Below are 15,223 nucleotides of genomic sequence, written 5' to 3'. Positions count from 1 at the left end.
AACAGCCCCTTCCCCCTTACTGTTTGTCAGCCAGCACTGAAGGCAAGTGTCCTTTGGGGCTGGGACCTGCCAGGGTGGAGGAAGCAACACCCTCCCGCATTCTCAATGCCATACCTTTATTAATGTATCCCGAAGTTGCATCAGTGTCCCTGCAGTTCTGTGAGGATTCGTTATATACTATGTCAACTAAACCCCTTGTGTATTTTCCAGGTTGGCCTCTTTTCCCTACTTCCTCATTGTACAGTTGGTTTTAAAGACTCAAATGTGGACACTTAGGCTTATTTCTTTACATTTCCTCTTGTTACATGAGTATGCCTGTAACCGAAAGTGGGGGTCTGGCTGCTCGCTGCTCGAAAGCCAATAATAAAGAGGCCAGGTTGGTGGAAGGGAAAGTTTGCTTTATTTTGGATGCCGGCAACCAGCGGGGTGGGGGAGGGCGGACGCCTGTCCAAAGGCCGACTCCCCCCTCCCCTGACAATCAGAGGGCAAGAGCTTCTATAGACAGAGGGAGGGGGCTGCATGCAGAAACAGCACAGGCAGCTCTGACAGTCATCTTGAAATTGGTCATCGGTGGTCTGACCAGCATCATCTTGATTGTTTTAGGTACAGTTAATCTTCAGTTCCAGGGTCGGTTTGTTCCCATTTTCCTGAGGCCGGTTCTTGGAATTGTGGCAGCTTCTGTCGTGGCTACAGTCTGGTCATCATGTAGTTAACTTCCTCCACCTGGTGAGGGTTTCAGTATCTATAAGACAGCTCGCAGGATACGGCTCAGAATATGATCTATAGTCCTTGAGGAGGAACTAAAGGTCCTTGACTTTGCTTTATGACTAAACTGGTATTATTTAGTCTGTTGGACTGTTTTCCTTTGTTTCTGCATTTTCTCACTTCTCTGATTAAACTTATTCTTCGGCTACAGTTTTTCCACAGACAAAAGGCAGGCGGAGGACACGGGGGACGAGGACCATAGGGTGCTCCTCCGTTTCATGCTACTCTGGCGTTTCGAGGTCCGTTTGGATACTTATTCATGATATATTTGCTGTCCTTCTCAACGTTTTCTGAATGGTTTTAGCCCATCCAAGTGGCTCGCACTAATCCAAGGTCATTATCTGACTCTTTTTCTCTAGAGAGTAGTTGTGGGGAAATCATAGTATTGTTTATTGAAGACATTCTTATGACGCACCAGCCTGATATTTCGGGAGGACCCAGTAGCGCCCTCCGGGAAAGCAAGGGTCCTGTTTTGCTTTTCCTCCTTCATATTTCTCTGCGGAAGAGCTGGCCACATGGCCATCGTCCTCCTGTACACACAGGTCACTCTTCTAGGGTCTTAGGGTGGGAGAGAGGGCTGGCAAAAATGACTCCTCAGGAGTCCGGGTTTAGAATCTGGACTAGTTTCTTAGGGGCTCTTGTAACAAATTATCACACATTTAGTGGCTTAAAACAACAGAAACGTATTCTCTCATGGTTCTGGAGGGCAGAGGTCAAAATCAAGGTACTGGCAAGGTTAGTCCCTCCTGAAGCTCTGAGGGAGAATCCATTCCATGGGTCCCCAGCTTCCTGTGGCTTCCGCAATCCTGGCGTCCCTTGGCTTGTAGGTAACACTTCAGTCTCTGCCTCTGTCTTCACATGCCTTCGCCCCATGTGTCCCTGTCCAAGCCTCTTCTTATAGGGACACCAGTGCTTGGATTTAGGGCCCACCGTAAATCCAGGATGATCTCATCTGGAGATCTTCAACATAATTAGGTCTGCAGAGACCCTATCTCCAAATAAGATCCCATTGGCAGGTACTGGAGGTTAGGACTTGGGCATATCTTTTGGGAAATCTATAGAATCCAAATGGGAGAGGGGAAGGGGAGAGGCCCCTGCTCAAATAGGGCATGAAGGACTTGTTACAGACATGCATCTCAGCATGTGTGTGGGCTCTAGGAAGCCCACCACCCACCCTGTGGGCAGATCCGGGGTCCCTGGGGGACTGAGGGGCAGGAGAAATCTCCCCTCACCCTCCCGAGGAGGTGGGCCTGGCCATGAACCTGATTCACAGAAGGTGGGGTCCCGAGTTCATTTCACTGTACCCCAAACAGATGACAATCAGTATTCTCACCCCGGTGGGCCTGGGCTGGCCTGGTTGGACCACTGAACACGTCCCAGTTTGTCCCCTAGAATTAACTTCTTGATCTCTAAAGAACTGGAAAGATCCTTCATGAAGTTACTATTCATGAAGTTTACTATGTGTTTAAAATTCAGCCAGGTTTAGAGGCTCTTGTTTTATTTATGAGCCACACGCCTACAAGAAATGTTATTACCACAAAATAAACTCAGCATGGAAAGCTTGAGCCGAGGGTTGGGTTTTTAAGTGGCAGTTTACGTGATACAATTCCAATTCTGCCAACGAATTTGGATAGCTGTGTGGGAGTCCTTGGTAAGAACTCTGGACTTGGACTTCCAGTTAGGTACAGATTTTGATGACAGTTTCAGAGGCGTCTTTCTTGGACAAAGTTGTCATATCGACAGCACTCATAGGAAATGTGTGAGCCAGAAGAAACCTCCATCAGACCCATTGCCACAAGGTGCCCAGTTGCGTACAGCTCAACTGCACTTTGAGGTCCATGCAAATCTGGTTTTGGCGTTTATCCATCAGCTTTTAGATTATACTGTGACCGATCCTGCAGTGACAGGTGCCGTGTTTCAGTCTTGATGGAGGTCCTGTTTTTGAAGGGGGAAAACAGCACAGCCAATGTGGGGGGACACTTGTAATGGGGGGACAAATTAGTGTCATCTGGGTCCTGTATTTGGGTGAACATGGATCTGGGGGAGGATCTACTCACCTGAGCATCTCTAACGACTAGTCTTGAAGCAAGTCATTTTGGAGGTTTGGCTGACCAGGCTGAGATGTACGAACACTTTCCAGTGTGTGTTCGGATTCTAGGCAATCTGTGGGCAGGTCCCAAACATCTCAAGACTTCTCAGAGGTGTCCTCTGTGGACGCTGGCAGTGGATGATTTCTAAAGGGCCGTGTAGAAGGCACTGTGCCAGACGCCAGAGGGGAAGACAATCTGGTCCCTGAGAAGCACTGCTCTTGTTAGGAAATCTTTGGAAACGCCTGCAGCTGTAGCGAGAGGTGAGGGGTGCTGGAGAAGGAGTGCTTGCGGCTGACCTGTGCTCCAAAGGCACTGCTGTCTCTGCAGGCGTGAGGTTGGCTGAGTGCCACGATGGAAACCCTGGGTGCAATCAGCGGTGCACATCTACAATCCCCAGACCTGTGGGTACCTAATACGATTTGCTGAATTTCCTTCACTGGAAAGAGAGAAGATAGGTTGGAGAGGTTGGCAGAATAGAAAGTATAGAGCTGAGAAAGAGAGAAACATGACACCACAGAGCAGGGAGCCAGTCTGAATCAGCCTGGTTTCTGGGCAGCTGGGGGTTGAGTGTGAGTACAGGGTGTCGGGTAGAGCAGTGGGGGGCCCTAGAGGGTGTGCACTGAAAAAGGCATAAGACAGAAACAAAGGGGTGATTTTTGAAAAGCAAAAAAAGATAAAGACTTACCCTTTCTGCCTGCAGAAACAGAGGAGAAAAAGGCATAGGAAACTCACTCATGCATGCTCCGCAGCATGTGGGATCCTCCCAGACCGGGGCACGAACCCGCATCCCCCGCATCGGCAGGCGGACTCGCAACCACTGCGCCACCAGGGAAGCCCCACCCCTGGGATTTATATGGATTATCTTGTTTATACGTCAGGAGGAAAGCACAATTAGTAGTCCTGTTTTACAGACGAATTTAATGCTAGACACCGCCTCCCCCCTATGACTTAGAGTACGGGAGAGAGAGCGGGCCTGGGGATCAAAAGTTGAGACCACAGGGGAAATTGGGGCCAAAAACGTTGAAACAAAGCTGTGCTCATTACAGTGTTGTAACTTGTTTTGTTTTACTTTTTGTTTATTTGATATAAGAAAAGAATTATCCCATGGTAAAAGAAAGCATCTATCTGTAATGTTGAAAGTCCAGTAAAATATATTTCCAGAAGATTTGTGGAAAAGAAAGAAAGAAAGAAAATTATTCTGACTCGTGTTGAAGAATGGTAAGGCAGAGTTTATTCAGGGCTGTAGCAATAGGTGTAGGGACCACTGTGGTCGGGTCTTGCAGCAGGGGAAGGAGATTGTGGTCAACTCCAAATACAAGGAAGAGTGGGAATTTATAGCCAAGGAGAATGTGGGTCGGTGGATGGGAAGTTACTAAGAAGCAACAGCAGGGGTAAGGGGGATTTTTGGCTAAACCGACCTAGCAGGATTCTTGTTGAAATTGCGGGATACAGAGACCCACAAGGAAGTCTAAAACTCAAGGCCAAGTTGGGAAGAAGGTTCAGAGGAATCTGAGAACGGTTTGGTCAAAGAGAGACGCTGTCTGCTCCTGCGTGGAAACACTTACATACGTGCGGTGGGGTTTGTGTGAACAGATCCATGTGTGTGGACACACATGTAGGCCTACAGGCCTCTGCATGCGTACATGGGAGTATTTTTACACTGTGTTAAAAAAATAGGTCCCTGTCAACCTAGAAAGATACGTTTCATAATTTTTGTTTTAACGTTCAGAGCCTGTGGTAAGGGCTGGGAATTTCACGCGGAATTGTAATACGGGGAGAGCCACAGCTGTTCCGTTATTACTGCTGCCGGCAGAGGAGAGAGGAACCGGAGGGGACGTAAAATTTTCACGGCCTCTCTCTGCCTGAGGTGCCTAGAAAGAACCGGAAAAAAAAAAAAAAAAAGAAAAGAAAGAAACCACAGAAACTAGGGGTGTCTTGTCTGGGGCCAGGAGAGCGGGTGGCCCTGGGAAGGGTGAGGGTGTCCAGGGTGGTAGGGAGTGGCTCTCTGCCAGGGTGGGGGTGTGGCGAGAGGAATGGTTGTGTTTTAATGAACCAAATGAGGTCATATAATCGCTTGTAGATTTCCATTGTCACTCAAATGGCGAGATTTCACATTCCCGGTGGTAAAAGATACCCATTTGTTTTATTCACAGGTTGTACTCAGACTATCTCTACTTTGCAAGTTCGAATAAATCTGCAGATGACTTCCACGAAAAAGTGACAGAAGCCCTGCAGCTGTTTGAAACTTGCGTGCTGAGTTATTCACTGCGCGCCTGTGTCTACAACAACACGCTTAACAACGCCATGCCTGTGCGTACGCGGAGGGGGAGCTCGGCGGTTATTATGCCAGGGCGTTGTGCATCGGGATTTTAGCAGATCAACAGAGAGGCATTTTTTTTTTTTTTTTTTTTTTTTTTTTTGCAGTACGTGGGCCTCTCACTGTTGTGGCCTCTCCCGCTGCGGAGCACAGGCTCCGGACGCGCAGGCTCAGCGGCCATGGCTCACGGGCCCAGCCGCTCCGCGGCATGTGGGATCCTCCCAGACCGGGGCACGAACCCGTGTCCCCTGCATCGGCAGGCAGACTCTCAACCACTGCGCCACCAGGGAAGCCCCAGAGAAGCATTTTAATGTGCAAATGCCTCTCCCCGTGCCTTTGAGCGGTGGCTAGTGCAAAACAAATATTCATGGATGCAAAAACTGTAAAAGCTGATGGACCCTCTCAGCTGGCTCCCTGCTTTCTCCCGCGCCGATCTCCCAGTTACAATGCTCTCTCCTCCCTCTGCAAGAGAATGAGGGCGCATTTAGGAAGATTACTATTTAGTGAGGCTCCGAAAGCACACCCTGCAATTAGGGTTGGCAGACCAACTCTCTGATTGTCTTAAGAGCGTTCTCTCCAATGCTGGATTGTTTTGTTGGTTTAAAAAATTACCCACCGGTGACTTTCAGTGCTTCTCTGACAGGGTCTCAATGGAAACATATTTTCCATTGATCCCTTTTTTCTTTGTTCTTGTTCGCCTCCAGGAATATAGCTGTACGTTTCTTGCCCTTTTTTTTTTTTAAAGCGAAAGAAGCTGTTAATGGTGAATTCAGCACGGTTTAGCTAAGGGATGGTTTTCTGCTGCACGGCACCCGGGGTTGCCCTAAGTGCCTTTTCAGCAGGTTTGGCGCAGTGGGTAAGCCTTCTTCAGCGAAGCTAATATGGCACCTGCCCCGGAGTGTGGTTCACAGCCTTGCTCCGCTGAGCGTGCCATGTGGTGAGATCTGCTTGAGGTGGAGGCTTGGGAACCCCCAGGTGCGGTGGGGTTCAAAGTCAAGAGGGTTCACCCCCTCTTCCTCATTATCTAGGCCATCTTATCTGGCAGGATGCGCAGAGGCAGTAGGTAGGATTCCAGGCTGTCCCCTGGAACTTATAGCTTGGCAGGGAGGAAGCACACAAAGGCTCAACACAGAATCTGGCTGGGGGTGTGGGGTAGGAGTGGCCTTTGGAGCCAGAGAGTGGTGTGGGTTCAGTGTCCACTCGGGCAGCTGACTCTGGGCAGTTGTCTTAGCTTCTCTGAGACTCAGTTGCTTCATCATAAAACGGGGTAATAGCACTGCTTTACTAGGCTGTACTAGAGAGTGGTAGTTCATTCGCATTTAGGGGGCGAGAAGATAATCCTTTTCCTCTACCCATCTCAGGTTCGTTGACCGGGGCCCTGTAAATTAGACTGACGGAAGATAAACAAGAGAAATTAAACAGAAGTTTATTAACACGTGCATATGCACACGTGCACATATACACGGGAGCCCCGGTGATGAGTAACTCGGATGGGTGGTTAGAACTCGGGCTTATATAGCGTCTTAACAAGAGAACCATAAATATGTAGAGAAGTGATAAGACAAAGGAAAAGGACTTTGACTTCCTAGGGTGGCAAATTGTGGGAAGGCAGATGTCTGTGGGAGCCAGTGGTCAATAAGGGCTAGTTTTAGCAAGGTCTGTCATGTGGACTCCCTTGGTGCTGTCTACAGGCTGATCAGGGTCTAGAGTTGTCCCCAGTGATTAACTTCTGTCCTTCCTGCTAGAGAGAGGACGAGGGGCACCTTGCAGGGCATCATCGTGTTCAGTCCTCTCTGTTTCCCTGAAATCCAAGCCCATTTTACAGATGAGAACACAGAGGCTCACAGAGGTTAACTCTCCCAGCCAGAGTCACGTAGCTGGTGATGGGCAGGCTCAGGGTTTAATCCCAGGTCCCATGGCCTTTGATGAGACTCATGGCACTTCCACCTTCCCTAGCTGGCTCCTAAAAAGGAGGGTTTGAACCGGCGGGAGGCATGTGCTTTTTCATTCAATTCCATGTGTTGCTGAGGATGATGAGGCATCTCTGGTCAGAATGAGACCCCAGGGCAGGATCAGTGACAGGATGGCAGGGCCGTGATGTAATGCGGATCGCCGTGACCCTTCGGTCCCTGGGGAGCTCCTTCACAGTGGGAAGAGCCAGGCAGGCAAGAGCAGTCGGAAACCCTCCTCTTCGGGGTGAATCTTCATTTCTGGGATGAGAGAAGCGAATTTCCCTCCAGCTGTGAATCCCAGCTCAACCACAGTGCAGGGAGGCCCATCTTTTTCAAACGTACGTGGAGCGTGGCGCCACCCCGCTTAAGACCTTCCCTGCCTTCCTGTGGCCCCTGAGCGCACGAGCCCGCCCCGCCCACCTGTCCACCTCCCCCAGGCCACCTCCCCTGCCTCCCTGTCCACTGCCGCTCTCCGGCCACGCTCTCTCCTGCTAGGTCCTCGTGCCTCAGAGCAGGGCTTTGCAAGGTGCGCTCCCTGGACCAAGAAAATCAGCCCCCCCGGGAACTTGTCAGAAATGCAAACTCTCAGGTCGAGCCTCAGACCCCAGAATCAGGAACTTTGGGGGTGGGCCCATCAGTCCAGTCTGTTTAACAGCCCTCCAGGTGGGTGTGTTGTGCGCTTGGCTTGGAGAAGGCTGCTTCCAGAGCCTTCCACACTCCCCTCCCCTCCCCGGCACACGCTTCTCCTGGTTTTTGCAGGACTCCTTATCCTTCAGGTCTTGCTTTAATCTGACCTTCTGTTCTCTCTCTCTCCACACTATTCGTTTCCCCACAGCATGTGTCACAACTGGCGATTATAGATCATTGTTTCTTCACCATTTTAGCTCTGTCTCCACTAGATTACAAGCGCCACGTGGCCAGGGGCCACGTCTGTTACATAGGAACGTCTCTCCATTGCTTAGCAGGGTACCTGGCGTGCAGGATGCACTAGATTATTAGCAGAATGAATGAATGAATGAATGAATGGGGAGTTTGTAAAACTAGTGGAGAGGCTGAGTAGAGAGTTCCAACCAAACCCCTAATGGGGACCAGAGAGGTTTGGCGTGTGCCTGTCGGGGGGAGACCCTGCACTGGCTCCTCAGCTGCTTTCCCAGCATGCGGGGGACGGGCCCCAAGCGCAAGTACCTGGCTTCAGGACCAGGCTCTGGAGGGTCTTCTCTGCTGACCCTGGGCAGGCAGGACCCCGCACTCCCTGGGCCTTGGTTGGTTTTTCCATCAAGAGCCGGCTGAAGCAGATAACCTCAGAGGCTTCTCTCCGCTCTGGTGTTTTAAAATTTTAAATGTATCGGGCACTTCCCCTAAATAACCTTTTTATGTTCATTCCATTTTGATTCTCTGGCTGATACTGGGGAAGGGTGCGGAAAAAGTGTTGCGTGGGCCTGTCTTAGATTTGTTAGTAGTGATGCTGCACACACCGGAAACTGTCACCCGAGGTGAGCGGCGCTTCCCTTAACTGGTAAGGGGGCTGGGGGTTGGAGTAAGCCAGAGGATGGAGTGTTCAGGGGGCCAGGGGAGGCTTCCCCACCTCTCTTCCCCTGCAGAGCCCCCAGGTTTGTTCCCTGCCTGCCCCCAACGGCCCTTCCGCTGCTGGACCAGCCCTCCTGGGAAAGAAGACTCAGCTGCTGGAGGCCTGGGCCAGTGGAGGGGGCTCTCCCCACGAAGACACAGACACGCTTTCAGGGAAATACTGTCACCCGTGGACAGGTGCAGGGACCTCTGCAGCTACTTTAAAACACCCTCATCCTGCCGCAAACTCCCAGCTCCTTTCCTTCTAGAAGGTTCTGAGTAGCAAAGGCGGGTTCCCTGGAAGATATAAAGCTTATCAGGCTGGTCCTCCCTGGGAGGGGCCCGCCTGGGAGCCTGACAACCGAAAAGCTCTCAATGACTGAACAAGGAGACGTGCTCATAGCGGTTTGTCTGTGTTGGAGGCGACTCGTGTATTTATTTCCGAGGCTGGCACGTGCTCATTTTCTCTTTAGCTCTGGCCCAGCTTGACATCTTTTCCTGAGCTGGTGTCTAAGGTAGTGACAACCTGAGGGCTGTAGGCAGCTAATGGATTTTGGAGACAGCTTCTCCCCTCTAATTGTTTTTCTTCCTCCACCACCTCCCACACAATTAGAAAAACAATGAAATGGAGAGAGACTAGCGAAGAGATGAAACTAGCGTCTGTACCTATTTTGTCAAGCGTTTCACCGTCTTATTGTTGCCACCGCGTTCAGTGTGAGTGGCTGGGCGCAGGCCACTCGAGGCTGGGATGGTGGAAGAGCCTGGTCCCCGCCCTGCCCTGGAGGAGCTCAAGGTTGAGCTGGGAAGGAGAGGAAGTAGGGTGTGAACGTGTGGGCCGCAGGAACTGAGGCTGGACGCTGGGAGGGGGTGGGCCGGGAGTCCAGTCAGACCAAGGACCTGCCCCATGCGGAGAGCCAGGCGAGGCCAGGCCTTGGCGTGGGAAGCTCACGCTCAGAGACTAGAGGTGGGAGCGCCAGTCGGGGGGCTGTGACAGCGCCAGGCAGGCGCTGACGTGGCCTGAACAGAGACGAGACGGGGGCAGATGAGAAGCAACTGGGAAGACCACAGCAAGGCAGAGCCAGAGGCAGGACACGGAGCGGGGTCCCAGAGGACGTGGTGGGCAGGGCTGGAGAAGGGGGGCCTCAGAGCAGAAGGGGAAGGGCCTGTTCTTTTTTGGAGCCTTGCCAAGAGTTTAGAGCCCACTTTGAAGTTAGAGGGGGCGGTCCCCAGGACCTCTCTTCCTCCTGACACCATGTGCCAGTTGGGTGCAGTCCCCCAAACCACTGTCGGGTTCAGTAATTCACTCGAAGGAATCACAGGGCACGCTGATGGCTGTTACACTCGAGGTTACCATTTACAGCAGAGGAGGGACACAGACTAAGCTCAGCCAAGGGAGGAAGCCCATGTAATGATACACACAGAGCGTTGCCATCCAGGGAAGCCCACCCAAGCCTTCGGTGTCCCAAGCACTTCTTGAGGCTCCTCACGTACTAACTGTCTGGCCGACCTTTACTGTCCAGTCCCTCCTGGAGGTCAGGCCGGTACTGCGTGGCCTAAAGCCCCCATCGTAACTCACACTGTTAGACTGTCCAGTGGCCAGACCCCCCCAGGCAAGCAAGATACTCTTAGCAGGCAGGACATTCCAGGTGGCCTAGAGATCACCTTCCGGGAGCTGAGGACAAGGGCCAGACCTCTCTGTGGTCAGGTTCGTGCTTCACCACACACGCTTGCAGTTTGGCATGAGACAAGGCACAGGAGGAGGACGAGAACCCCGACGCATAGGTGGAAAGGGATGGCTTCGTACAACTCTGCTTATATTGGGGTGTGCTCACACACCCAAGGTCATGGACGTCCGTGTGGCGCCAGGCATTTGGCTGTTCCCTCTCGGGGCTTGTTGCTGGAGCATTTGCCTCCGGACCCTTTTGTCATTTGATTTTCTTTTTCCTTTTCTTGGAGAGCTTGTAATGTGATGGAGTGTGATTACTTTTTCCTTTTAAGGCCTAGAACCATTTGTCTTTGATTTGGCCACCTGTAGACTCTGTCACATTCATGAGCTTGTCTTTTCTCACGGCTGTGGTGCGCTGGGCATAGGAGCTGAGGCAGCCGGGATATGTGCAAAGAACATTCGCACCATCGGTGGGTGTGACCTTGGCTTCTCCCTTCTCCCCACTCCTCACTATGAAGTGGTGTGGAGCTACCTACAGGGTTAACCTGAGGATGACATGGGACCCTGAGGGTGGGAATCCTTTGTGCGGGGGACAGCAAACCCAGCGTGGAGAAGCAAGAACACGTGGCGTTTAAAATCCAACTTCTGAAGGCGGTTGTTTGCTGGGACAACTCTTCACTGTTGGTTTATAATGACGTGTGTGATACGTTTGGAAAAGCGCCGTCGGTGTCGGAGGAATTACCCCTGAACTAACGCCTGCCTTCTTCGGTCCTAGGTGAGGCTGCAGGTCGGGCTGTATGCCGTGTACCTTCTGGACTGGCTCACGGTCTTTAATAAAGAACAGTTCCTCATTCTCCGCCTGGAAGACCACGCCTCTAACGTCAAGTACACCATGCACAGGGTCTTCCAGTTTCTCAGCCTCGGTATGAATGTCGCACTGGAGGCCCACAGAGCAGGGCGCGAGCTCGGAGGACACCGGCTCTGTGAGGCGCTCCCCGCGTCCCACGCAGACCCCTGAGCCGAGCAGGGTGGGCTGAGCCGGGAGGCCCGTTAGTACCTGTTTGTCGAGCACCACGTGCACACGGGGCCTTGCGCATGGTGTGGGGAGCCGTCTCTGGGGAGGAAGAGGTGGCCTCTCGTCTGGGAGCTCCCTCACTGGAGGGAGAGGAGGAAGCCGAGGCTCGAATAACGGAGTATCTGGTAGAGTGACATGGGGGAGGTTAGCGATCTCCCAGTGGGTCCGTACACGTGACTTGGGGGCCCAGCCGCTGAAGAGATCCTGGAAGGGAGGGTGTGAGCTGCGCCTTGAGGATGGACAGGGTGTCTGGGCTCCTGTGACCGTCTTGCAGAGGCCTCAGGGCCTGGGGGAGGGGATGGACAGGTCCAGGCTTGTCTCAGCTTTGCTGGGAACCCCCGGAGGCAGAGCCATGTGCCTGGGTTTGGGCTCCTGGGCCTCTGGGGAGGGGAGCCTACCCCCAGCCAGAGGAGACCATCCCCCAGAGTCCCAAGTGGCACTTTGTGGCATCAGGCCAAGTCGCTGGCCACGGAGACGGCCGGTAGAGGCGTGTACACGGGTGCAGAGTGCTTCCCCGTGGATGGCACCCAGGACCGCTGCAGAGGCTGGAGCATCCTGCACACTCCTCCCCAGATGCCCCCCGCGGCCCTGTCTCATGAGCGTGCCTGGGAATTTTGTTAATTGAACTTTTCCTGAAATCTGTTTGCCCGCCACTGGGACTAGGGACCCTTTTGTCATTTGATTTTCTTTTTCCTTGTCTTGGAGAGCTTGTAATGTGATGGTGTGTGATTACTTTTTCCTTTTAAGGCCTAGAACCATTTGTCTTTGATTTGGCCACCTGTAGACTCTGTCACATGCATGAGCTTGTCTTTAATCCCTAAGATGGACAGTAAGGCCAGTTCTGTTCCTTCCCTGTCACGTAACCCGAGGACGCTGGGACGTAGTTTTTCTGTGCATGGGCTCAGGACTTCAGACTGATGGAGAGAGGCCGGGGCACAGAGGCCTGAGCAGTGGTCCTGGGGGTTAAGCCAGTGAGAGGCTTGCAGTCCCGAGGGCTGAGGGTGGAGGTGGCAGCACCAGCTGGCTGGTTCCCGGCCTCTCCCCATGGATGTGCCTGCTGCAGGTGGAGATTCAGCCAGTGGGGGGGTCTCTGGGCACAGGTGGCCTCTCCCCTCCCCCCATGGCCACTTCACAGCACGACACACAGGATGAAATATGGCCCCATCACGAGGCCCTTTGCATTGGCCTGAAGTAGAAGCAGTGGGGGCAGACTTCCAGTGGCTGGTGAGCAGGAGAGGCTACGTGCAGGGACTGTGTGTGGCAGGTCGCCCAGTTACCCAAGGACAGGCTGGCTCCCGTTTACGGGCAATTGGAAATGAAACTGCACCCCAGAGCCCCAGCCTTGCTTCCAAGGGCGGGGTAACACACCGGACCCCAGAATCTCTGCTCTTTCACCCTGGAATTTCCACCTTCCACCCTCAGCAACTCAGAAATGGATCCAGCCAAAGAATTTGAACCTCCAAACACATTCTTACGGGAAACTCCTGTCTCAACAGGAAGCACGGCTGGGATTTTCTCAAAGTTTCTTTTGCCTCCTGCCTCATTGGCTCTTTCCTTTGTGTTCCAGGGCCCTTAAGTGAGAAACAAGAGGCCTTGATGACCAAGAGCCCCGCATCCAACGCGCGGCGTCCCGAGGACCGGAACCTGGGGCCCATGTGGCCGGTCACACAGAGGCTCCTGCGGGACTTCTACGGGCCTTTCAACGCCCGGCTGGCGCAGGTCCTCGCCGACGAGGCCTTCCTGTGGAAGAAGACGTGAGGCCGGGTTCCCGCTGCCGCCATGATTTCCATGCTTTGAAAATCTCTCTTGGTGGGGAACCCTTTCGCTCAGAGCCTGGAGAAAACCTCTCCCCAGGCCCACGTTTATGGAAACCAGTTCAGAATTTCCTTTGTGATGTTAAACAGCCCGGCGATGGACCCTTCACCGAGCCTCGGATGGAGGCTGTTGGAAATTCCACCTGGGAAAGGGTCCCCTCTGCCCCGAGCGTGGCTGGGGTCCGGGGTGAGGCCGGCGGACGCTGGGCTGGGTGCCGGGAGGGAAGCATGGAGTCTGGGCTTTGGCAGTTCTGGGTGGAGGTCCCGCCCCGGGGCTGGCCAGACGTACACTATACATTCAGCTTCGAAACCCTCTGTTTAGATCACTAACCTCATTTTGGCGGAGAATGGAAGCTCCCATTTTTTTTTCCCTTTTACCCCAGAGTCAGCCCTTCCATCTCTTCAGATTTAAGCCCTGTTAACTTCACTGTTGACGAGAAAAAAGACACAAGTCGATGTTTGGTAGCACATTCGTGTCTCGGACCTCCTCCCCTACTGGCCTGTGGACTTCACTTACGTTTAACAGAAAACGAACGCATTTAAAACAAACCACTTTCTACACGTCACTGGCTGGAGCTTTCTTTGCTGCCCGTTTAGATGTTTTCTCAAGGGTTTTTTCAGTTTCTAATTGGAATATCACTTCAGTTTAAAATCGGAAGGGAAATTTTTGCTGTTAATGCCAGACCGAGCACCTCGAAGGAACTGATGGAAAATCTGGGCATCTTGGCGCTCGCCGTGCATCTGAGGTCCTCAGAGAACCGCAGCCGTTTGAGGTTTTAGTTCTGGGTGCGACAGGCTCCGTTGCTCTGCCTTTCCTCCCAAGTGAACTTGTTATCACATTCTCCGCCGTGTGTGGCCAGAGGTCCTTCCTCACTCAACGGACTGCAGGACTCTTTTTTTCTGATTCGGAAGCACAGCACATGAGCTATGCCTGGGCCGGACGTGCTGTGCGTTGATTTGGAACGAGAATGCCGGGAGCTGTGTCCTTGACAGAACTTTCTGGGCCACCTGGCAGCCTGGTTTACTGTTGGATGGGCCGAAGGTCTTGCTGTTACTTGGAGGTGATGGGAAAGATTGAACACAGTCCTTGCACGCAGCCCCAGGCGGGACCCCAACCAAGCTTTGCACGTGGTTGTCAAGGGAAGTTTCTGCGAATCAGAGCTCTCCAAGTCGAGGTCCCGGATGCACACCAGTCAGAGAGTGCAAATGCCTACACGCCCAGCCGCCAGTCATGGGAGTGAGGATTTGCTGAGCTGTCCAGCCCTAGTGCCGTTGGAGATGGGATGCTCGGCCCATTTGAAGGCGTATGGAGGGCTCTGAATGGCACGGCCGGGCTGTTTCTGCTGTGAAGGAGCCATGGGCCTGAACACCCGCTTTCAGGGACAGGCCCCCATTTCTCTCCTGGTGGCCCTCGGAGCAGCAGCCAGCAGGCAAACCTGGCCTGAGCACAAGGTGCCGTAGGGGACGTCACTTGCATGTGCGTGTGTATTTATTTGCAGCGCAGGTGCGGTGTGCGTGGGTGTGTGTGTGTGCGTTTCTGAGTGGGTTCCCTTCAGTTCTGTTGCTGGTCAGCTTTCTCCGCTCTGGACACACCCCTTCATGCATTTATTTCTCTTTCAGTTCGCTTGTCACTTTCAGCCCAGATTTTTGCTCTTCGGCCCCGACTGTAATTACAAGGACTTTTCTTACGCACCCCTGTGCATGTGAACAACATGTAACGTAATTCTGCTTCTTACAGAAGTATTACTGAAAGTCTTATTTCCAATATTATTTGGTTTATGATACAAATCTTTTTATAGATGATCCCTTGGTGCCGATCAGCGCCGTGCAGACCCGGGTTCTCCAGGGGCCTTTCTCCAAAGGGCTGTCTGTCTGTTCCTTTGCTTTCCTCTGCTCTCTCTCACTCGAGGCCCCACTCTTGGTGACAGCACAGCTGCCCTTTCGAGCCATGGTCCTCGAGCCTGTCATCCCAAACCAA

The 15,223-nt window shown here is 52.7% G+C and overlaps 1 protein-coding gene across 1 annotated transcript in view; it reads left to right on the top strand.

Annotated features, from left to right (window-relative positions):
* CHST15 (carbohydrate sulfotransferase 15) overlaps positions 1-13,189 on the top strand; it is a gene marked incomplete at both ends in the record, with an annotated part of 30,770 nt that extends 17,581 nt beyond the window's left edge. Inside the window, 3 exons of the mRNA XM_079714469.1 lie at positions 5,009-5,165; positions 11,132-11,279; positions 12,999-13,189. Of these exons, the coding sequence (XP_079570595.1) occupies positions 5,009-5,165; positions 11,132-11,279; positions 12,999-13,189 (496 nt within the window). The remainder of the gene's footprint in view (positions 1-5,008; positions 5,166-11,131; positions 11,280-12,998) is intronic.
* Positions 13,190-15,223: the final 2,034 nt, after the last annotated feature.

The sequence above is a fragment of the Hyperoodon ampullatus genome, assembly GCF_949752795.1.
Source record: "Hyperoodon ampullatus genome assembly, chromosome: 1".
Lineage (NCBI taxonomy): Eukaryota > Metazoa > Chordata > Mammalia > Artiodactyla > Ziphiidae > Hyperoodon > Hyperoodon ampullatus.
This window is presented reverse-complemented; position numbering and strand designations above follow the sequence as displayed.